Here is a 23,646-nt window from a genome sequence, read left to right on the forward strand (position 1 = left end):
GATTCATCATGTCAAATGATTTGGTTGAAATATAATATTGGAAGTCTCGATTTATATTCATATCAATTTTTAGTATATATCAATATATCATATGGCGGTTAGATTTTGAACCAAACACACAGAATATTATATTAAATAAATGCATGTCCTGTAACCAGTTTAAAAAATTACGTCATTTAACAGCTAAGTGAAACTAATTTAGGCTAACGTGTTTATTATGTTTTCACACTATGAATAATTTAACAAATTAATCAAAATTTAATATTCATTAACATTATACTAATGCTGTCTTCAAAAAATAGAAAAACATTTTAAGTTTTATTACTACATAATGCGCTCTCTCTATATATAGCAAATACAAGAGTTTCATTTTCTACACAAGCAAAACAGAGCACATCACGGTGAGGAAGAGGACCGCCATGGCTAGTGATTCCAACGGCAGCTTAGCTTCTGAGTCTTCCGTCAAGATTCCGACAATAAAGTACACCAAGCTCTTCATCAATGGAGAATTCGTTGATTCTGTTTCAGGTTCTCATCATTTTTTTTCTTCCCAACAAAGCTATTAGCTTTCACATGCATAAGGCCGACCCCAAGCCGACAAAGCTCCCCGCTTTGTGAGGGTCGGGTGAAACATCTATAGTACATAGTCTTACTTTTGTTTTGCAAAGAAATTGTTTTCCTCGACTCAAACCTGTGATATTTCGGTCACAAAAGAGCAACTTCTCAGTTGTATCAAGGCTCGCCCTCTAGCCTTCACATACATAAATTGTTAAATGCATGTTTTGTTTTTGAATAGGGAAAACATTTGAGACGATGGATCCAAGAACAGGGGAGGTGATAGCTAGAGTTGCAGAAGGAGATAAGGAAGATGTTGATTTGGCTGTCGAGGCTGCACGCGCTGCCTTCGAAAATGGCCCTTGGCCTCGCTTGCCCGGCAGTGTATGCACCCTAAATCGTACCCTCGAAAAAGAATTTACTGTGTGAAATTAGAATACCGTCACATGATATAAATTATATATATTGCCATTGCAATTACATTTAATTATGGAAAGGGATCCTCTCCGGATCCCTTCCACCTAATCCTCCACATCATACAATTCGGATCTTGAAATTTGATCAAACGGCTGAAATTATTATAACTTTAAAATGGGTCCGTATTTTTAATCGTTTGATCAAATTTCAAGGGTCCGGATTGTTTGATGAGGAGGATTAGATGGAAGGGATTTGGATCCCTTTCCTTTAATTAGTCAAGTAGCAAACAACAAAACCTCATCGTACTAATTAAGAGATTTTTTTTTTTTAAATGTCATATAATTTTTTTTAATTGTTAAATGAACTAAAATTTTTAACGATTTGTCATACTAATTTTTTGAAATCATTCATTTATCATCTCACCCTAACTTCCTTTAAGTTTTCATACAAAATAAATCATGTGCTCTGCACGATTTGTGTTCATGGTTAATTCGAACATTTCAACCGAAAGAATAGCATTCGCTTTACCATTTTCGAAACACAAAGATGAGAGTGCGGGTCTTTCCTCTTTTCCAAACAGCAAACCCTCGTATCCTCGTATACCACATTAACCCCCCTTTTGGTATTTTTTGAGAAAACTCAAGAATTAATTTTGTTAAAGACAACTTTTTAAGGGGGAGTGAGATGTTAAAATATCTTAAATAACCCTCAAAACAAGTCATGTGTGTTTCACATAACTTATTTAGATGGAAAACTTAACGAATTTAGGGTGAGGTGACAACTTAATGATTTCGAAAAATTGATATAATAAATCGTTTACAATTTTAGTTCATATGACAAATTGAAAAATAAATATAAGTTCATATGACATTTAAAAATAAATTCCAACTAATTAATAAATTGCTCATTATTTGTCTTTCCGAACTTTATATGCATTATTGGTCTCTTTTAGTTTTTGTTTGTTTGTTGGGATTCCATGTTTTCTAAAAATTATCAGAGCATCTCCAATCCGTGTTAGAGAATTATATGATTTGGGTTGAGTTGGGTTAGGTACCATTATTATTGACCACGCCTGGACGCCATAAGCACTTACAACATTTGAAAAATCTCTCAAATAATGCATGTTTTGCATGTATTATTATTCTTTTCCAAAAGTACTATTATTCTATTTGTGTTGAGTACCTGCAAAGATCTCCTCATGTGCAAATGGAACAACGAATAATCATTTTTATTATGTGTAGGCTTTTTAATCAAAATGGTTCTAGATTTGCATAACTCTTTGATTTTGGTCCTTAAGATTTGAAATCGATAGGAGTGATCTATAAGTTTGTAAGTATTTTTGTCATTTTATCCTTATTTAATAGAGATTTTTCACGGAATGACAAAAATAGAGTAATTGTACAAATGGTCCCTCAACTTTAATCAAATTGGAGCAATGGTCTCTCAACTAAAAATCCATTACCATTGGTCCCTCAACTTATCAAAATGTGTAGCTATAGTCCTTTTCATCAATTTTGTCAAAATTTTGTCAAAATAAGCTATGTTGGAATGACTATTTATATAATTAGGGCCCCTTAACTCATCAAAGTGTATAATTATGGTTCTTTTCGTCAACTATGTCAAAAAATTTGTTAAAACGAGTTATATTGGAAGGATCATTGCTACAATTGAGTTAAAGTTAAAGGATCATTTCTCCACTTGAATTAAAGTTCAGGGACCAATGATAATGGATTTTTAGTTGAGAGACCATAGCTGCACGTTTTAATAAGTTGAGAGACCAAAGGTAATGAATTTTTAGTTGAGGGACCATTGCTCCAATTTGATTAAAGTTGAGGGACCATTTGTACAATTTACTCGACCAAAATGATTGATGATGGACAAACTCATAGATCATTTGTATCGATTTCAAATTTGAGGGACTAAAGTGAAGAGTTATGCCAATTTAAGGAATCATTTGGCTTAATGCCTTATGTGCATTTTTTTAAGGAAAACTAATGAAAATGGCTTGAAAACTTTGAGTTTTAATGATAAGGACAAAATAAAGGGTAAAATGAATAGTACCAGGATTGACTTTTTAGTGTAAAAATGTGGTTTTTCGTTAAAGTGAACAGTACCAGGTGCTTTTCGTTAAAATTCCATTCTTTTTATTAATATAAGTAGAAATGGTCATTTAATATTCCATTTGAAATAGTACTTATATTTTTTTATAAGTTCATTCCTCCACTTGCAATAAATGTATCTTTAACATATAAATTTTATAATTGAAACCATTCAATGTCTTAATCTTCATTTCAAGATCATTTTCACAAAAAAAAATAATTTGAATCAAAGATCGTTTAGTCATTCAAATTGTATCAAATAAATCAATGGTGTATGTATCAAATAACATATTAATAATGAATCATCCATTATTTGAAACATATGGAGAATAAACGATTTCCATTTCGACTGATTCTTTATAGGGTTGATCTTCAAATGAAGATAAAGACATTGAACTATTTTAATTATAAAATATTTACGGTTAAAATACATTGTTTGTAAGTGAGGGAATGAACTCATCCCCAAAGAGGGAATGCAAATATTATTCATATTTAATAAGTTTAAAGTTCATATTTTGTTCAGAAAAAAAAATGTAAGTGCATCAATTTTGATCCACTTTTCATATTCAAAATATATTTGGTACCAACTAGCTTTTAGTTTAGCAGCATCTTCTCCATATTGATAGCATTGCCCCGAGTTTTAGTCAGTTCCCATTTCAACCAATATTGCAAAACTCACAAATATCTCCTACTCCGACTTTGATATTGTAGAACTGATGTACACAAAACTAACATACTTGTTGATAATCTGAAATCGATATACAATGATAGAGCCCACCTTTTTAGTATGTACCATCGAGAATATATTAACTTTACGTGTCCAACCCCGATTAATAAACGGGTCAACAACACTCTAATTTGCTTATTGCATGGCATAATGTTCAGGAGAGAGGAAGAATAATGCTGAAATTTGCGGACTTAATTGACCAACATGTAGAAGAACTAGCCAGCCTGGATACCGTCAATGCCGGAAATTTGTTCGGCGATGGCAAGATCGCAGGCATACCTTCTGTGGCGAACTCTCTCCGTTATTATGCCGGCGCAGCCGACAAAATCCACGGGGAGGTGCTCAAAATGTCGCGTGATTTTCACGCGTATACGTTGCTCGAACCCATTGGTGTTGTAGGACACATCATTCCCTGGAATTTCCCGAGCACCCTGTTTTTCACGAAGGTCAGCCCTTGCTTAGCCGCCGGGTGCACCATGGTCGTCAAACCTGCCGAGCAGACACCTCTATCGGCGATTTACTACGCTTATCTAGCTAAGCTGGTATAAGTTCAGTTAGTCATGCTATAGCTCTATGTTTAGCTAACTCTTGTGGACCTTAAACTCGTAAAAATCTGTCAGTTACCCTCCTACCTTTAGACTCGAAACCATTCCATCCAGTCTTCCGTCAATTTAAGTCGTGTGACACAGTTAGAGGATAATATTGGTATGCCCATGAAATCCCTATAGCAGTGAAATTATGTTTGATTAAACTTACAAGTTACAACATTACAGGCATGATCAAACCTATGCTAATTTCATTGCTGCAAGGGTTCATGGACGAGTAATGACAATATTATACTTTAAGTGTGTCAAAGTGACTTAAATTGACGGAAGATTGGATTGAATGGCTTTGAATATGATGATAGGGGGAAATTGACAATGATTACCGAGTTTAAGGAAAAAAAATTGTATAGAGAATTATTTTTCACTAAGGTAATAATTTAGAGATCAAATCGGTAGCTTACTTGAACTATATCGGTCAGATTACCAATGTGGCTCACTAGTGGTGATTTTGGCATGTAAATTCTTATGAAGGCTGGTGTTCCTGATGGAGTGCTCAATGTCATAACTGGATTTGGACAGACTGCTGGTGCTGCCATCAGCCATCATATGGACATAGACAAGGTAAATTCCTGTTTTTCTATTCCTTCAAAACTTGTGTCACTTCTGGGGAAAATGTTTACTAAATTTTGAGGACAGTACGTGAATGTCTTGCCGGAATCTGTAATATTTCAGGTCACTTTTACTGGTTCGACGGAGGTAGGGCGTGAAGTTATGCAGGCTGCAGCAAAAAGCAATCTAAAACAAGTTTCACTCGAACTAGGAGGCAAGTCACCCCTTGTGATCTTTGATGATGCTGATATAAATATGGCTGTTGAGCTGGCTCTCTTGGGAATCTTTTACAACCAGGTCATGTTCATAACTTTGCTCATTGTTAAACTGACTTATGAAGATTACGACACATCATTGTTTGATAACCTTTTCAGTTTTTGTTTCTAATTTTTTAACATAAAACCAAAATCAAGCCAAATTTTCAAAACGTAACATTCATTTTTTTTTTTAAGTGAGAACAAGAACTGAAAATTTGAAAAACTAAATAGTTATTAAACAGAGCCTCAATTTGTCTCACTAAAATTCATACTTTAGGGAGAAATTTGCGTGGCAAGTTCGCGTGTTTACGTTCAAGACGGAATTTATGATGAATTTGTGAAGAAGTTAAAAGACGAGGTGAAAACTTGGGTAGTTGGGGATCCTTTTGATCCTAATGTTCGTCAAGGACCCCAGGTAATTAATCATTACCGTCTAAACTCATGTTCCAATATTTCTAATTCAAGTACTACATATGCTTGAAAATTCCTCAGCTTTTCAAAAAATACAACCTCGAAACTTCGTGTTTCGTTTCATTCCCTGAAAATCGCAGGTTGATAAGCAGCAGTTTTATAAAGTTTTAACCTACATTGAGCATGGGAAGAGAGAAGGTGCCACATTGTTAACTGGGGGTAAACCTTTGGGGGATAAGGGATATTACATAGAGCCAACAGTATTCACTGATGTCAAGGTACATTAACTTCGTGTTCCTTTTGATGTCGGATTCAACGTTCTGTCCTCCTTTTTAGAGAAAAAAAATGGATGGAACGTTAAATCTGACATGATTAATTTTTTGTTCTCATTATTTTATAACAATTTGATCAGGAGGAAATGCTTATAGCCAAAGACGAAATTTTCGGACCTGTAATGGCGCTGATGAAGTTCAAGTAAGCACAGTCTCATCTCCTGTTCAATACAAGAAACATTGTTTTTTAAGCCATTGCAATGTTACTTAATTTTCGAACCTGGGACTCACATTCTCAACAATTTTACTGATGGTACGTATGACGGTATGAGCTAATATGGCAGGACGATCGAGGAGGCAATAAAGAAAGCCAACAACAGCAAATATGGACTAGCAGCTGGGATTATAACCAAGGACCTGAATGTGGCCAACACCGTCTCCAGGTCGATTCGTGCGGGCATTATTTGGATCAACTGCTACTTGGCATTCGATGGAGACTGCCCTTTCGGAGGATATAAGATGAGTGGGTTCGGAAGAGAGCTTGGTTTGCAAGGCCTCCACAAATATCTCCATACCAAATCTGTTGTCACTCCCATTTACAACTCTCCCTGGCTCTAAATTCCCAGACTCTTCAAGGCCAGGCAGATTGTGAAGTTGCTTCTAGATTGTCATGTGTTTGAACTAGCCCATTTATACAATAAGTGTGACAATAAGTGCGACTTCGATTGTCATGTTTGAGCGAACTTGGACGATAAGTGTGGCTTAAATTGTCATGTGTTCGAACTAGCCCGTTTGTAGCAAAAATAAATAAAAATACCGAGTTTTGAGTTTGAAATATAGTAATAGCCTATAAGTCATGATTAAATATGGGTTGAAAAGAATTTTCCTTCTGCTCTTACTCGATGGCTACTTGTTTATAAGAAGTATAGCACTCGTCACGTAACCTGATGTATACCTCCTTGCCGATTAGGGCGAAGCTCAGACGAGCACGGGGTATATTCCAGTGACAACCAAGTACTTCTAATATGTACCGCACACTCAACCAAGTGTTTCGTGTGATTACTAGGATCCAGCACAGCTTATACTATATGTTATTCAGCATTAAGATGGCCAAGTTTGAACACCAATAGAAGAGATCTTTACATCTCACCGGAAGTACATCTAAGGGCGGAGGTAGGTAGTGGCTGCCCTAGGCTCTAGGTCATCCCATCTTTTAAGAAGTGAACAAACTTGGTGTTAAAAGAGATTAAATTCCATGGTGTTTATGTGCACTTAGAGTGACTTCATGTGAACCTTGAGTGAATTCGCTCGAAAACTTGGGGGAGAGATTGAATTTATTAAATCATAAAATGCACTATGAAATTCTTTCAAATCACCAAAACCCTTCACTTTTTACTTTTTAGAGGGTTTATATCACAAATGGTTCCTAAAATTGACACATCCCATCAAGATGATCCTTGAAATTGAAAATCGATCACTGTAGTCCTTGAAAATGAATGTCGCAAATCAATGTGGTCCTTTCGTTAAAAATTTGTCAAAAATTCTGTTATGAGCTGACGTGATACATAAATAGGTCCCACAAGCCTAATTATATATTGTTATAAGAATTAAAAAGATTTAATTATAAAAAAAATTTGTATAATTAAAAACTAAAACAAAAAAAAGTAACATCTCAGTTTCTATCCTGAAATTTCTTGGTTTTCAAAATTTCGTACATCAAGTTTTTTTCGTCCGAGAGTGGTACCTAAAGTTATAATTATGGGACAATTTCATACTTCCGTTAAACTGTTTGTTAAAATAGATGTTAACCTATGATGTGGCACCCATATAAACAATGATTGAACGCCATGTGTTAATCTGGCCCCATGTGGAAATTAAAAAAACTGAATAAAATTAAAAATTGAAGTCATCGCAAAAAACTAATCAGAATTTTGAAAGAGTTTATAAAAGTTTGATTAAATACCCCTAAATTTTCTTAAACTCATTTAAAACCCTAAATACCATAAACTAAAAACCCCAAAGTTGAAATTTAGCCTACCCTACACTTGGATTTTACTACATACTAGAAGGAAAGAAAGTAGCCACCTTTGGATCATCTCCAACCGAATAAGTTATAGTCCAAACATCAATTAGAAATGAATTTTTGAACAAATCAAATAATTTCTTAATTTTAGACCTTTAACCCCATCCATGCAATGACCAAATCTTAGTCTCCATAAACAATGGGAGCCCCAACTGCCCAAGACAGACCACGAATTTTTATGCATCTTTAATTTCATCCATAATTTCTCTCGTATCTTTGAAAAAATAAAAAATAAATTCTCACGTATAAAAAGAAATATTTGAATGTGAGTATTCCAACCAACAAGGGTTTGTTTAGTGTCCCTTCCCAGTAAATTGAGTTCATGACTTTCTTCTTTTTATAAAAAAAACATAAATTTTATTCATAGTTTAGGAGCGCTCATTAACCGACATATCCAATACAAGGTCTTCGTCCAGTCACATTGCAAAAGATTCGTTTCTCATCCGTTATTAATTCACGGTCAATAATGCGCAACATTGCATGCATTTAGAGCAAGTTCACCTCACTAAGGCAATAATTGTCTCATCAATTGAGCAAAAAAAATTATTGTTTTAGGGGATCAAAACAGGTTGGCTGTTTGATGAAATTTCAAAGATCCGGATCATTTGATCTGATGATCTTGATGGAAGAGATTTAGAGATGATCTATTTCCGCTTCAGTGCGGGCCCCAGTGCAACTGACTTGCCGGCTTACTCGCCCAGCTTTGGCGCATGATCCACACACCTGACATAAACATTAAAAAAAGACATGGCAGATGTTAGATCCACTCAGGCGCTGGGTTGGGCTACTCCGGCCCGATTGAGCGGTCGGGCTCTGCTTCCTTCCACTGTAGCTCGACTGATTGGACTTGGAGTGAAGAGGATTTTGTAGATTTTGGGGGATTCAAGCACCCAATTGCTCAGGCAATTAGGAAGGATGGACTTGCTCTTAAGCGCCTGAAGTTTTTTTATTTTTCTTCAAATCTTTGCCAATCTTTTTCAATTTAATGATTTATGTCCCACAATATTTCATCAAATCTCCATTTGGGACACACAAAAATCAGCCTTGTTAGTTAGGATATTCTTCATTAATCCCCTCCATGGCAATTTTCCATGGGTCTTTGTCTCTTCCCTTTATTAGGTAGAGGTGGTTGTCAATTGCAGATAGAGGTGGTTGTTCTACCACAAAAGTTCACAACGCCTATGTACTTTGATGTTTTAGTTGATTGATCTTTGTTGTTACTAGAACTTTTTATGGTGAGGGATTGGATTCTGATTCAAATTCATGGAAGAAAAAAATGGCATCGGCTATAACAAGCATATAAATCCAATCACTAGGGTTAGTAACTAATAACGAGGGGATATTGAAAAAAAAAAAAGTTGTTTCTCCTATGATAAGAATATAAAGGAATGTAAAGAACATTTTTTGTAAAATCTTGCCTACTAATAAGTTTATATTGCAACACAAAATGAAAAGGACAATATACAGAATGGGTAAAAGAAGTTGTGATACTTGACTCGATCATGATCCAAAAACACAGGACACGGAGATAATATATACATATATATATATATATATAATAGTAGAAGAATGCACCAATTCTAGGGATCCATAGGATTAATTGCAGATCCAACACAACAATAAAAAAAAAGGGTTTACGAAGACCGACTTTAGACAGTGGTGATAAGTCGTATTTAGATTGACTCATTTATTTTTGTATCACTAACAAGCTAATCGATGCTTAAACTGAAATAAAATATAATACTAGATCAACAGAATAACACATACTATTGATCAGAAAAAATGTCAAATTGTATTCTAATCGTGTACGCATTGAATCCTGTATTTATATAGTGCTTGGATTTGATCGTTCCATTTTGTAGTGTCACATGTTGCCATCTCATATGTTAAGGCAGAAAAAAAAGGGGTGTTCCCTTTTGTACATTTTCATAGTATAGCTATTTTTACTTCTAACACACGCTTTTTACTTTTCGGTCATCTGATCAAATAAATTAAATAAAATCAATGACAAAAAATTAACAAGAGAGTGAAAATAATCGTCCATATCGTGTTTGCGCCTAGTTTACAAATTCTAATTCAACGAGAAAGGAACTCTTTCTTCATATCTGCTCAAAAATAAAATGACCAAGTTGCCGTTTTCGTTAGTTTTGTGTGGTGTAAAGAAAACTCAGACCGACGTTTCCAACCACCACATAATAATGTTGAATACTGACATGAGCAATGAGAGAGGAACGGCAGATGGGAATTCTAGATTTCGGATGCTCCACGGGAACACGAGGAAGGAACTCTTTCTTCGTAATATATCAAACCCAAATTTCCTTCTTTTGTAGAAAAAGCTATGATTCACCTTAAAATGAACTGAAATTCAACATGCAATATCTGAATAGTTTTTTACGGGAATGAGAGGAGTCGTTTTCAGGTAGGGGGAGGTCTAATTCGCCGGTTATCTGCAAGAATTGCCTCGTCAGGGGTGCGCAGGCAATCGGAGTCGGTGGGGGAGGAAATTGAATTCGAGGATGAGTGACTCAAAACACTCAAAACAGCAACAAACAATTAAAAAGACTCAATTCTAGACCTAACAAGTGGTTTTTACGAAAATAAGACTTAACTTGACTCAAAAGACTAAAAGAAAAAAAATTATGACTCAACTAACAAGACTTAATGAAAGGAGGATTGTTTTTTACGAATTTAAAACTTAAAACAACGAATCGAAGTCGGAGGAAGAGGTGGAGGAGGAAACTGGTTAGTGAGATCCCACATGTTAAAAGGGTCGTTTTCGTTTTTTTAACCATACCGGCTTAAAAGGAAGGAGAATAACAGTAAAAGAAGGGCATTTTTTGTCTTTTTACCGGTAGTATGGTAGACATGAAATAACAGAAACCAAGCGGAAACAAAATTAGAACTACATTGTGCTTATGAAAAGTGAGCTAGTTCATTATGAGGTTTGGTTTAGATTGAAAGTTTGCAATTACTAGAGTTGACAAAAATTTACATTTCACACATTGTCAACTTGGACCACACGAAAAAAAGAAGAAGAAAACCCTCGTAAACAACTATCACAGGGTGATCCAATGATTGAGAACAAATTTCAAGCTTGTATTCCATACAACATGTCTGAGTTCGATTTCTGTCGCTCGTGAATCGCACGATGGTCGATAGGGGAGGCTGAAATGCCTATGTGAGTCTTTCTAGCCTCTAAAATGATAAACTGTCGTGACGAAGTAACCAGTTGATCCCTTTTAAATAAAAATAATAATTCTGTCATATACGATAGATTGGGTGGCAGATACCGTCTGGTTAACATATATCATATGTTACTACGATACTTAATTTGGAGTTACTTGATCCATGTTGGAAATTGGAAGATCCCAAAAGCTAACCCCACCCGTAATTAAATCTGGGCCATCCTCCCAATAATATAGCATAAATATGCCCTCCCATACACGAAACAAGCACAACAATTCTCATCCTTTTCCACACAAACAAGCAGAGAAGAGCAGAGGAAACGGCAGCCATGGGGAGCGATTTCAACGGCAGCTCAGCTTCCTTCATCAAGATTCCCATAATAAAGTTTACCCAACTGTTCATCAACGGAGATTTCGTCGATTCCGTTTCAGGTTTCTCGCCATTTTTTCCTTCTTCTCGCAAGCAACGAGCTTTCATTTACTAAACCGTTTCTTTACTGCCCGTTTTCAGCATGCGTACGTACTGTTTCTGTTTCTTCCTCCACCAAATTTGCAAACTCTCAACATTCAAGAACCCATCTACTTGTTAACTTGTTAATGGCATATATGAAGATACATATACATAATTTATATATGCAGAGCCAGCTCTGAGATTTTACGTGTCCTGTGCCGAAAATAACAAATGAGCCTTGTTTACAAACTCTTGCTACAAAGCTAATTTGTATGTCTGTATAAAGTATTATTACAAATCAACAAAAATCAAGAAAGAAAAAAAAAAAGAGGAAAGCCGGCAAAACCAAACTAAAAACATAAAAGTTATTTTTGTACGCATATATAGTTCATATTTCTCTTATTCACATGTAGAACCTAGAAAATTTTCAAAACACAAAGTTTTTTTTTTTATACAAACCAAATTGGTACGTATGTAGATGATATCATCTTTTAAGTTTTAAGGGCTATTAAGATTAAGGGTCCTTGCAAGGGTACTTAGACCATCTCCAACCGATGGCTGGCCAGATGGCTCGTTTTAGCCATCTGACCCTCCAACATATTAATAATTTAATGAACAATACATGACCATATTTGCCTTTGTCTCCAACCGAGGGCCAAATAGCCAGAAGGCTTGTTTTAGCTCTGTCATAAAAAACTATCTCCAACTGAGGGCCGTAGGGCCAAACATAATTTATTATTTAAATTTAAAAACTACAACAACTTAAATTTAAAAATTACAACTTATATTTAAAAACTACAACTAAAATTTAAAAATGACAAATTAAATTTAAAAACTACAAATTAAATTTGAAAACAACATTAACTTAAATTTAAAAATTTTGTGAGGAATGGTGAATGAATGATTTAGGTATTGATAGGAAAAAAAATAGAATTTTTGAGAATTAAAAAAAAAGGCCCAAAAAACCTAAATAATAAAAAAATTGAATCCAACGGTAACCGGCGCCAGTTAGCCGTTGGATTCAAAATTCTTTTTAAGAATTCCTGTCGGTTATAACCGACAAGAATAATGTATTTTTGTCGGTTATTAAGCGGTTTTCTGGCCAGCCCAGCCAACCCTCCAGCCCTCTCCGATTCCGTGAGGCCCTCTCAGATTCCACAGCCCTCTGGCTTAGCCCTCGGTTAGAGACGATTTTCAGACTATTTTCGGTTCTCTGGACCCTTCGGTTGGAGATGATCTTATTGCACACGTCTAGAACCGCCACTCTATATATGATTAAGTGACTCACCGACATTTTTGCATTTTTTTTTGTTTTTGGTTTGTGAATATTCGGAAGGTAAAACATTCGAGACGATAGATCCAAGAACAGGGGAGGTGATAGCCAGAGTTGCAGAAGGAGATACGGAAGATGTTGACTTGGCTGTCAAGGCGGCACGTGCTGCCTTCGACCATGGCCCTTGGCCTCGTTTGCCCGGTGCTGTATGTACTCTCCGACACTATACTCTAGTAGCTACATTCGATTTTGAACACCGCTTGGTCATTCCTTCTTGCCGGTAAATTACATTTTAATGTGTGTGCAAAACATATCGAATTATCATTTAAGCGTAAAAGAATGACTACTTGCTCATAAGAAGCCAAGTATTTTCTGTTTTCTTTTCGTTTAATACATGTGATTCTTGGGTTGTGATACACATTATTTGTGGAGGTAGTGATACGCATCAAATTGTTTCATAAAAGTCCAAAGTCAACTAGTCATAAAAGATATGAAAGCAACAGCCTAACTTAAAATTTTTGGGTCAGCAGTGGTGAGCATCTAACCAATGTATTAATTGTCGTTTGATAGGAACGAATTAATGTTTTTAAAACAAATCTCGAAACTTAAATTCATCTAAAACAATCGATGTCAGTAGTGAGCAAAATATTTTCAAATTTTTCAAAGACCATGCCCCTACAATTTTAAAATATGTGATCGACCTCCCACTAGTCACTAGATGTGATTTATCAACGCCAAAAATCAAATCCGATAGGATGTGATTCACTAGCGCTATAAATTAAATTCAAGACATGCCAGAAGGAATATGAACCTAGTATTCGTTCTAAGCTAATGAACCACCGTAGTGATTGAAAAAGTCATAGTTGATAACTTTATACAGTCAAAAGAGTGGCAACCATGGAAGATAAAGTGCTATTTTATCAAAAGTCATAGTTGATAACTTTATACAGTCAAAAGAGTGGCAACCATGGAAGATAAAGTGCTATTTTATCAAATAATAAAGTAAATTTAGTCTAAAAGATCTTCATGTGAAAGAAACGACTACAATAATAACGGTCGCGATCAATTTTTTAATAATAACTTTTATAGCTATCGTCAGTGTATTATTTGATAATATAATTGCCTTAGCTTAAGTATAACTAAATTCATATTAATTATTATGGGGTGGTCCAGTGGTTAGAACACGCCCTTAGGTCTATTCCTGGGGCTGTTGAATTAGACGTTGATGGTAAAAAACAGACTGAAATGCTTCTGGGAGTCTTTCTGGCTCCGAAAAAATGATATGTTTGCAGCCATCAATTCTCCCCTTTTACAAAGTAACAAGAAAAAGTTGGTTTTCATAATTACTCAGCAACAAAGGATAAATTTTCTGCACATAAATTGGCTTAATATTTTTTGAATAAATGATTAGTGTGCAATTGACCCTGAAATCCGTATCGATCAACGTGTTACGAAAGATCTAATTTGTTCACTGGCTTGAATGTAATGTTCAGGAGAGGGGAAGGATAATGATGAAGCTTGCAGACTTAATTGACCAACATTTAGAAGAACTAGCTATCTTGGATACCGTTGATGCCGGGAAGTTGTTCAGCTCTTGCAAGACCGTAGACATACCGCAGCTAGCAGAAATGGTACGTTATTATGCAGGTGCAGCTGACAAAATCCATGGAGAGGTGCTCAAAATGTCGCGCGACCTTCAAGCATATACGTTGCTTGAACCCATTGGAGTTGTGGGGCTCATTGTTCCCTGGAATTTCCCAAGCACCCTGCTTTTCGCAAAGGTTAGCCCTGCCTTAGCTGCTGGTTGCACCATGGTCATCAAACCTGCTGAGCAAACACCTCTATCAGCATTATACCATGCTCATCTGGCTAAGTTGGTAAGCTCATTCATTCTCTGCGTTTGTTTGTGTTTATTGCCAATGTGGCTTGCCGTTGTTGACTCTCTCTTGTAAATTCTTATGAAGGCTGGTGTTCCTGACGGAGTGTTCAATGTCATAACTGGATTCGGAAAGACTGCTGGTGCTGCCATCAGCCATCATATGGACATTGACAAAGTAAATTCTCGTTCTTTCGTTCAAATTTGAATCCTTTATGTGAAAAATTGTTACGAAATTTGATGACAATACTTGAATGCCATGTTGTGATTTGTAATGTTGATGCTTGTTCTTGATATCTTAGGTCAGTTTTACTGGTTCCACTGAGGTAGGGCGTGAAGTAATGCAGGCTGCAGCAAAGAGCAATCTGAAACAAGTTTCACTTGAACTAGGAGGCAAATCACCCCTTGTGATTTTTGATGATGCTGATATAAATATGGCTGCTGATCTTGCTCTCTTGGGAATCCTTTTCAACAAGGTGAAGTTCATAATTTCCGTTCAATTTAATTTTGAACTAGCACCTTGTTTATGACTTGGATGGATTTATGTAGCAGCACTGACCACGTGTTAGTCATTCGCATTTTCAGGGAGAAATTTGCGTGGCAAGTTCCCGTGTTTATGTTCAAGAAGGGATTTATGATGAATTTGTGAAGAAGTTACAAGAGAAGGCGAAAGATTGGGTAGTCGGGGATCCTTTTGATCCTAATGTCCATCAAGGACCACAGGTAATTGACTCTACCGCCAGCAACGGAGTTTTATGATTGATCTATGCCCTACAATATGCTCGCGAATCCTGAGCTTTGCCCAAATACAACCTACAAATTTGCATCCGTGACATTCACTGGAAATTGCAGGTTGATAAGAAGCAGTTTGATAAAATCCTAACCTACATTGAGCATGGTAAGAATGGAGGAGCCACTTTATTAACAGGGGGCAAGCCTTGGGGGAACAAGGGATATTACATTGAACCTACAATATTCACTGATGTCAAGGTACATTCACAAACTCCAACTTTAGCAATGCAAATGGAACATCTAATCCATAGGGTTATTTTCGTGTTCTTTTTCGTTATATCATTCTCGTCTCATTGATCTTATGACGATTTTCTCAGGACGACATGCTCATAGCCCAAGATGAAATATTTGGACCAGTAATGGCGCTGATGAAGTTCAAGTAAGTACAAGTAGTCTGATTTCTTTTGTTTGATTCGCGTTCAAGGCTTCAACACGAACATTGTTTAAAATTGCACGTTGAAATGTTGCAGGACAATCGAGGAGGCGATACAGAGAGCCAACAACACCAGATACGGCCTAGCAGCAGGGATCATAACCAATGACTTGAATGTGGCCAACACTGTCTCTAGGTCAATTCGTGCGGGCATTATTTGGATCAACTGCTACTTTGAATTCGATCGAGACTGCCCTTACGGAGGGTATAAGATGAGTGGATTTGGAAGAGACTCTGGTATGCAGGGGCTGTATGAGTATCTCCATACCAAATCTGTTGTCACTCCCATTTATAGCTCCCCCTGGCTCTAAGTTACAATATAATCTTACGGCTGCCAGATTGTGACCTTGTATTTGTGCAATAATAATATACCTATATATATCAGGCCCTAAAGAGATCCCATTTTTTCAAAAAAATGGCGATTTGTTGTGGGACCTATTCCACATCGAACTTCAACAATCTGAACCGTTTATTTTGTAAGTCTAGATTGACAGATCACCTATGCAAAACTTCAATTTAGTCCCAAACCATTTGTCCATTTAATTGTCACGATGAAATTTCAATTTTCTCCAAACATAGTGTTCGTCAATTTCTTTGAACTCAATTAAATGCCTCAAATATTTCCGATTTGGCTAATATTTTGCAAGAATGATCTATGAAGTGCAACTTAAAAAATTAACAGTTCGAATGGTTGAAGTTTGATGCGATGCCAGATTGTGTCTTGTAATTATATCGTTTTTATTGATAAAAAATACAGAAGTTTGAGGTTGGGATATAGTAGTAGGTTGGTCGATTAAGAAGGAATGACTTATCATCAGGTTGGTCGTTAGTCCAAAGTTACAAACACCCAAATCAAATTCAACATTCCAAAATTCGTGAATTTGTGATCAGAAAGTTATTAATCTACACATACTCGGTGGGCGGAGTGCTAGGAGAGGGGGGGGGGGCTTTAGGCTAAAGCCATGTTAAAGGAATTAGGCACAATATGAGTAAAGTGAGAAAAGTTCGAGGTTTTTGTTGTGTTAACATGGATATTTATTTGGTACGATGATATTTTACATTAAAAGTGAAAGATTGAGTTAAGCTACAGTAATTTAGCATCGCACTCGCCAATAATGAGAGTTGAACTTAAAATTACTTATAAGTGGAGAACAATACACGTTATGTTAGTGATCATGTCATGGATTGTTGTGAATAATTATAAACTACAGAGAAATGACCCGTTTAGTGGGTTAGATGAGATTGAGCATTAGGAATAAAATTGGATTGGTAGGGACGTGTAAAATAAAATTTGTAACTCATGTATAAAGATATGTTAGATAACTCACATCGAGTTTTTATTGCATGAAAACATCAAATTATAGTTTCATTATCAATACGAGCGGAATAGTCAAACTACGAGAGCATTGGTCTATTAATTGGAGGTAGATTGTCTGCCCTCTTGTTACCGTGCCCTTCTCATCCCCTTTTATTTGTGCGATCACGGTTAAGTCACGTCAACATTTTATATTCCTATTGCTTTTTGTCTTATTATCTCTATTAAAAAATCAATATAAAATGTTAACGTAGTTTAACCGTGACCGCACAAATAGGAGAGAATAGGAAGAGCACGATAACAGAAGGGCACACAATCTGCCTGGCTATTAAGTAAAACTTGTACACATCAATTAACGTAATCAAATCAGATTTCAACATCCAAAACTTTAACAACTAATGGCACGCACACTGATGCTGTCCATGCAGTCCCAAACCACTATGCCATGCTCAGCGGTCGAGTAAGCAAAATCCGGTCCGATAAGGAAATTTTTCGAGGTCTCTATAGGTAAATGCCCACTCCTTGTTGGAAATTGGAAGATCCCCGAAGCTGACCCGACCCCATAACTAATCAGACTCATCTGCTAGTTTAATTTTGCTCATCACTGTGTTCGGATTCATTGAAAAATTTCCCCTCTATAATAGTGGTGATGTTCATTATTATATTTATTAGGGTAATTTTATTTAAACTCATCTAACCTATTTCTACACCCAATTTATTCTTTTCACCCATTTAATTTTTAACTAAACTATTAATATCTCTTTAAACCCAAATTTAATACCTAATATACTCCTATAAACCTAATTCAGTATGTAGATTTGTTTTTACACCCATTCAATTTTTTAGTTAGATGTAAGATTGAAATCTAAGAAGAAGACTAAGAAGGAGAAGGAGTTGCTGCTCTATTTGTTAGCCATCACTCCATCAACGCCTCTTCTCCCCTGCTACATCTTCCCGCCATCGTGAATCTACCGCTTGGCAGCCTCTAGATCGTCAGACCTGCGGGGAGTCGAATCGACCGGCACTCCGTCGTCATCGTGCAGGGATTTGGTTTCTTTGGACTCCTCGATGGGTCCCATACACTTTGCGCGACCCTTTTATACAGACCTTATTTGTGAGCTTCTATGCCGAGCTTGGTAAGTTGTGCGATGCGAATAAGGTGTTTGAGGAAATGTCTGAACCATGTGTGGTTGCGTGGAATGCGATGATTGATGGGTTTGGGAAGAATGGGGAAATGGATTATGCTGTTTTGCTATTTGAAAGCATGCCGGAAAGGGACGTGGTTTCATGGACAAGCGTTATAAGCGGGTTTGGGAGAAATGAGTGTGGTTGTGCTGTTTTGAGTCTCTTTGCTTCCGTAAATTATGTCTCTGGTTTCTGTCGGAATGGGTGCTCTGAGAACGTTATTTCTTCTGGCCTTTCTATGCTAATTTGGTTACACTTTGCTTCTTCTGTCTTTGGGGGTTCTGCAGCTCTTTTCAAGTTTGAGGTAAGGAATTATCAATTAGTCATGTGAATGATGGGCAATGCTACATTTTGTGTATAAAAGCTAAAACAGGGTGATATATGTAGTTATCTAATCGTTCTCTGAAATTGTGTTGCAGCTGTATTTCAGTCTTGTTGCTGTGTTCGTCCGTATACTGGTTATCATGGTAAGTTCTCGTTAATGCTTTAAGAGCAAAATCCTCATCTCGGTCTTGTTTTCTATCATATTTATGATTGTTAGTGCTTAGACCATCTCCTCTTTTATTTTATATTGTGAGATGTTATATTTGTCAGGCTAAGTAGACCTGTTAACTAAAACGGCTATCGTTTCTTTACCACAGTTGAAGAACTCGGCCGAGAAGAATGAGAATAAGAAGAAAAGAAAGGATTGATGCTCCTCCTGTAACCCTGGTGATGCAAAGCAATGCAAAATGAGATCATCACTTGTCTATATAGAGTTTTCCATGTGACCTCAAAAACAAAATGTGTAGTTGATGTATTCCCTACTCTTTGGTGGGTGGTAGACTGATAGTGATTGTCTAGTGTTGCTGCCGTTAAACTTCTACTTACTGTTTTGAATGACATCGTTTTAATTCGTGACGAAGTTTATTGTTGTGCTGTGTTGATAAACTGGCTAGCTCATCCATCTGCACTACTTGTATGTTGGTATAACAGGTTTCCAAGTAGCGATTTTGATACTTCCGAGTCCTTATGGAACAATTTTCGCCACGTCCAATGATTGAGCGTGGGCGTAGCAAAAATCCAAATTTTGCATGGTCGCCTTTTTGTCTTAATCTTTTCTTTTGGAGCATTAAGTGAAGTGGTATTTGGGTTCATTAGCTCTTCAATTTTCATCTCGAGCTCTCTTTTCTTATCTTCATCTTGTTCTTCATACCACATATTAAATCTTTCTGCTCATGACTTTTCCGGAGGAATTAGTTGTTCACTACTATTTGGCACATTGATAAAATCTAATTTTCTCCAATGCGGATGAAGAGAATCAAGTGGGATTGGCTTGCCAAGCCTTCTATACTCTGCAATCTCATGTGCACACGGCAACTTATGAGTTTGGCGAATGGTGCAACCACAAGATACAACAGTCACTCTTTCTTTTTCCAACCTGTTATTAAAAGAAATACAATATAATTTAAGTTACCTTCAAATACAATATAGTTTAAAAGGCTAAACAATAATAATGTAAATGCAAGGCAAACCCAAACTACATTTTGGACTCGCAGACAATTAAGTTCAAGGCATGGGTAGAAACAAAACCTACTAGTCGTTGCAACTCAGGTTTCTTGAATTTGTGTTGAACAAAGTATCGACTTTTTTTTTTCAAAAGATGCTTTAACCTCTGTATGATGCAACTCCAACAAGGAGTGTATATGTACCCACGACGTCTCAAAGTTAAGTTGACTGGAGCGAAGTTATCACTTCAACTTTGCATGTGCACTTTCTGCTCTGATTATAACAATACATGAGTAAGCATAAACTAAAGAATTGAAAATAAAAAAGCTATAAAGTCTACGATGCTCAACTGTTTAAATATTATATTCTAATTTTTATATTTGTAAAATTCACCCTCACCGTAACATAGCCCAAAATTGACCTCAAGTCTTGCCTAGTTTAGCCATTTATCCATCAGTTGAAGTCACCGCGACAATAAATATGATATAATGACGTAAAATTTAAAACTAAAAACCAAACAACAATAATAAAGTGATGGGAAAACGGGACCCAACATCGTAAAATGCATCATACAGAGTTATGAAAAAGTAAGGAGAAATATACTTGTTTGAGGTTGTAGTACCAAGATGCATACAATTATCTATCCATGTGCCTATGAACTTATCTTTATATGGAATTAACCAATTGTTTCGTATGTACTCAAGAGCATCATCATAATTACTGAACTTAGATTCCATTTCTTGCAAAGAACGCTGATACTCCTCTTCTGTTTCCAAACTCACAAGGCAATTCCAATATCTATTAAATTTATTCCACTGCCTGTTTGACTCAAACATTTTCTTGCACTTTGACAACACATTTTTGTTAATATGCCATCTACACAATAAATGTTGCGCACCAGGAAATACAGACTTGATAGAATTTAGGAGTGCTAAATCTCGATCGGTGGCAATAACCCCAGGAAGACAATAGCCATGAAGCAATGTCTTTAATCTAGTCAGGGCCCAAATGTAATTGTCTTCTTTCCCAGCCTCTATATACACAAAAGCAACTGAGAATGTCATATTAGTGGATGTCACACCCACAATTTGTAAGAGTGGAAAACGATACATGTTAGTCTTATATGTGCAATCCATGATAAGTACATGTGGGAATGCTCGTAATATCTCAATACTAATAGGGTGAGCCCAGAAAAGGTCAATCACAGTATCACCACAACTTCTGTGCCACTCAACATACTTGTGTTCTGACAACTTATGAAGCAATTGTTGCATTTGTGTCCTCCCGGCAAATTCTTTCATCCTACCTCGATGCCAAGCATTATATATTGTCCTTATAGTTGATACATTTTGTGCATCTCTGTCTTTGATAGAGACCAAGATATCTTTGGGCCTCACCAAACTCTTAGACATGTCCATCAACAATTCATTCTCCTCTTTAGAAAGTCGCCCCGCAAAAGAATGTCCTTCAAGATATTCTGAAGTAGGATGATTATACTCTCCACATACTACCTTCAATGTCCAATCGTCCTCATCACCAATATTCACATTTTTCAACAAGAATGGACATCCACATTTTTTCGTACCAGAACTCCTAGATTGTTTTTTTTGTGACCAATCTCATTTGACCTTTGACCATATGCTACAACACACTTGTATGACGAATATGTACCGTTTCTTTTACAAGCAAGTGTTAGTCGACGGCGACTCACAGTCTTACCTTCACCTCCTAAATTAGACCTTTTAATAACAATTACCATATTATTCAGCTTTCCATGTTGATGAACCCATGTAATCAATGCATCTTTTCCTTTGAATATCTGCACGTAACACATATTTTATTTCGAAGTAAAATTCTAAAATTAACTAACACGTCAACGACACTATAAATATATAATTACCTCATAAGTTGTAAATTGATCAGTATAATCCACCACACATTCTTGTCCAACCTCATTGCCTCGATCAGAGGCATCATTGAATTCTTGTTGCTAAAAAATAAATGACAAAATTATGATTACAATAAAAAATCTTCAAGTTATGATTAAAACAAATGGACAAATATAGCTAACTGTAGCAATGTTTTCATATTACTGACTAAAAACACATCAAGCCCCATTTTATAGTAAACAACAGACAACTTAAACTACCTTTCAATTTCCTCTTACACAACAAATGGAGTTTGGAATATGTAGGACCAACAATAACTTTCATATTGGGAGGGAGAGGGAGACCCCCGAAAAATACAATCAGAGATTATCCTTGCTTTCTGACTTATAGTAATCAGGTTTATAGGGACAAGGCTCACCTAGATCACGACATGTATCCCTCAAAGTTAGTAAAACTAAATATGGCAATGGATATTTTGTAATCCAATAATTGCTTAGTGCAGAGATTTTCCAGTGCAGGAAACAATGTTGGAAACTTTGAGCCGATAAATCATTTGCTTCTAAAATGTTTTAGTCCTTGGGAAATCGAAAAATAAACCCCCAAAAGAATCAGCAAGACTGCAGAATCAAGGTTCAAGATTTTTCTTGAAAAACATCCCTTCACATCAGTGGCAATTCAATGGGAAAGTCCATACTTCCTCAACTCGAAAAATCTTCCATAAAGCAAAAAATTATAAGCTCATGAAGGACTCACCACCCAACCCAACATGCCTGAAAGATATACACATGCGGAACCAGAAACCTTAAAGACATCATTCAATTCGACAAGTTCTAAACTTTAAAAAATTGAAATCAAACGAACAAAAAATTCATAAATTGAGTCATACCTTGGTTGGAGGGTTCAAAACTTCAAAATCACCATCCATCAATAGAAAAATTTATTTTTCTCTATGAGAGCTATTAGGGTTTTAGCAGAATGAACGTATGATAAACAAAGAATGATCGTAGGGTTTAATTATAGTGTTTGGGTTTATTGATAAATTTGAGTTTTATTATTAATTTCATTTTGTACTTAATAGTAATTATGCAATAGGGTAAAATAGACAATTAACATTCAAAATTTTAAGTTGGGTGTAAAAAAAGGTTGCATGGGTTTAAATAAAATTTTCTTATTTATTATCATTCGATTATTTAAGTTTTGAGATTTGTGTAATAAATAGACTAAATCAAACTATTCCACATTAATCGATAGAGTTATAAGTAGGGGAGTGATATTCACACATCATTTTAATTTTCGACCGTCTGATCAAATGAATTGAAGAAGATCAAGGGATATAAATCAACAAAATGTGTGTGAGAAGTAAAAAGGAGTATGTGGATACTGAATAGCACACCCCTATAAATATCATCCTCACTTATGGAGACTGGACAAAAATAATTTCTCATCCTCCCAACACTAGCTGTACGCACAAATATTTTTTTCGTACTCTTTTTAATTTGCAACTGACACGTGGAATGAATTTAAAAAATCAATACCAAAAAATTAACAAAAATGTATAAAAAGTTAAAAAAAAAAAATTAACGAAAAGCCCGCGGTAGTGTTCATTTTAACGAAAAACTACATTTTTATACTAAAAAGTCAATCATGTACTATTTACTTTACCCTTTATTTTGTCCTTATCGTTAAAATTCAAAGTTTTCAAACCATTATCATTAGTTTTCTTTAAAAAAAAAAAGTGTGTGACTAAAACGGTACAAATATTCCCTCCCAGATTCCATACAGTA

At 35.9% G+C, this 23,646-nt stretch overlaps 3 protein-coding genes across 6 annotated transcripts in view; all 3 read left to right on the plus strand.

Annotated features, from left to right (window-relative positions):
* Window positions 1-6,788, plus strand: part of LOC126594665 (aldehyde dehydrogenase family 2 member C4-like) — a 30,512-nt gene extending 23,724 nt beyond the window's left edge. The window contains exons 1-9 of one of the 3 annotated variants that reach the window (XM_050260991.1): window positions 359-528; window positions 797-939; window positions 3,957-4,340; window positions 4,875-4,964; window positions 5,040-5,249; window positions 5,487-5,624; window positions 5,761-5,898; window positions 6,033-6,094; window positions 6,237-6,788. In XM_050260991.1, coding sequence (XP_050116948.1) covers window positions 420-528; window positions 797-939; window positions 3,957-4,340; window positions 4,875-4,964; window positions 5,040-5,249; window positions 5,487-5,624; window positions 5,761-5,898; window positions 6,033-6,094; window positions 6,237-6,510 — 1,548 coding nt within the window. In that variant the 5' untranslated portion in view covers window positions 359-419 and the 3' untranslated portion in view covers window positions 6,511-6,788. Of the gene's footprint in view, window positions 1-358; window positions 529-796; window positions 940-3,956; window positions 4,341-4,874; window positions 4,965-5,039; window positions 5,250-5,486; window positions 5,625-5,760; window positions 5,899-6,032; window positions 6,095-6,236 lie in introns of those variants that run through there. The other 2 variants (XM_050260992.1, XM_050260993.1) reach the window with 2 other exon arrangements.
* A 4,630-nt stretch (window positions 6,789-11,418) lies between these two features.
* LOC126594743 (aldehyde dehydrogenase family 2 member C4-like) lies at window positions 11,419-16,512 on the plus strand. Its single transcript, XM_050261004.1, has 9 exons — window positions 11,419-11,592; window positions 12,948-13,090; window positions 14,378-14,761; window positions 14,849-14,938; window positions 15,063-15,236; window positions 15,346-15,483; window positions 15,613-15,750; window positions 15,870-15,931; window positions 16,023-16,512. Exons 1-9 carry the CDS (start codon window positions 11,490-11,492, stop codon window positions 16,294-16,296), a joined length of 1,506 nt encoding a protein of 501 aa, XP_050116961.1. The 5' UTR covers window positions 11,419-11,489; the 3' UTR covers window positions 16,297-16,512.
* A 1,717-nt stretch (window positions 16,513-18,229) lies between these two features.
* LOC126594797 (pentatricopeptide repeat-containing protein At2g35030, mitochondrial-like) lies at window positions 18,230-19,389 on the plus strand. Of its 2 annotated transcripts, none has more exons than XM_050261062.1 (4): window positions 18,230-18,789; window positions 18,873-18,952; window positions 19,127-19,275; window positions 19,310-19,389. In XM_050261062.1, the coding sequence occupies exons 1-3, from the start codon at window positions 18,472-18,474 to the stop codon at window positions 19,128-19,130; spliced, it is 402 nt and encodes a 133-aa protein (XP_050117019.1). In that variant the 5' UTR covers window positions 18,230-18,471; the 3' UTR covers window positions 19,131-19,275; window positions 19,310-19,389. The 2 variants fall into 2 exon arrangements, with proteins under 2 accessions (XP_050117019.1, XP_050117013.1); XM_050261056.1 differs by having other exon boundaries at window positions 18,236-18,789; window positions 18,905-18,952.
* Window positions 19,390-23,646: the final 4,257 nt, after the last annotated feature.

The sequence above is a fragment of the Malus sylvestris genome, chromosome 2 (genome assembly GCF_916048215.2).
Source record: "Malus sylvestris chromosome 2, drMalSylv7.2, whole genome shotgun sequence".
Taxonomy (NCBI): domain Eukaryota; kingdom Viridiplantae; phylum Streptophyta; class Magnoliopsida; order Rosales; family Rosaceae; genus Malus; species Malus sylvestris.

Excerpts from the sequence above, each read along its gene's own strand:
- LOC126594743 (XM_050261004.1), top strand. The coding sequence starts at position 11,490 with ATGGGGAGCGATTTCAACGGCAGCTCAGCTTCCTTCATCAAGATTCCC. Across the intron at positions 11,593-12,947 it reads TTTCGTCGATTCCGTTTCAG|GTAAAACATTCGAGACGATA; the intron begins GTTTCTCGCCAT and ends AATATTCGGAAG. Across the intron at positions 13,091-14,377 it reads GGCCTCGTTTGCCCGGTGCT|GAGAGGGGAAGGATAATGAT; the intron begins GTATGTACTCTC and ends TGTAATGTTCAG.
- LOC126594797 (XM_050261056.1), top strand. The coding sequence starts at position 18,472 with ATGTCTGAACCATGTGTGGTTGCGTGGAATGCGATGATTGATGGGTTT. Across the intron at positions 18,790-18,904 it reads CAGCTCTTTTCAAGTTTGAG|CTGTATTTCAGTCTTGTTGC; the intron begins GTAAGGAATTAT and ends ATTGTGTTGCAG. Across the intron at positions 18,953-19,126 it reads TCCGTATACTGGTTATCATG|TTGAAGAACTCGGCCGAGAA; the intron begins GTAAGTTCTCGT and ends TCTTTACCACAG.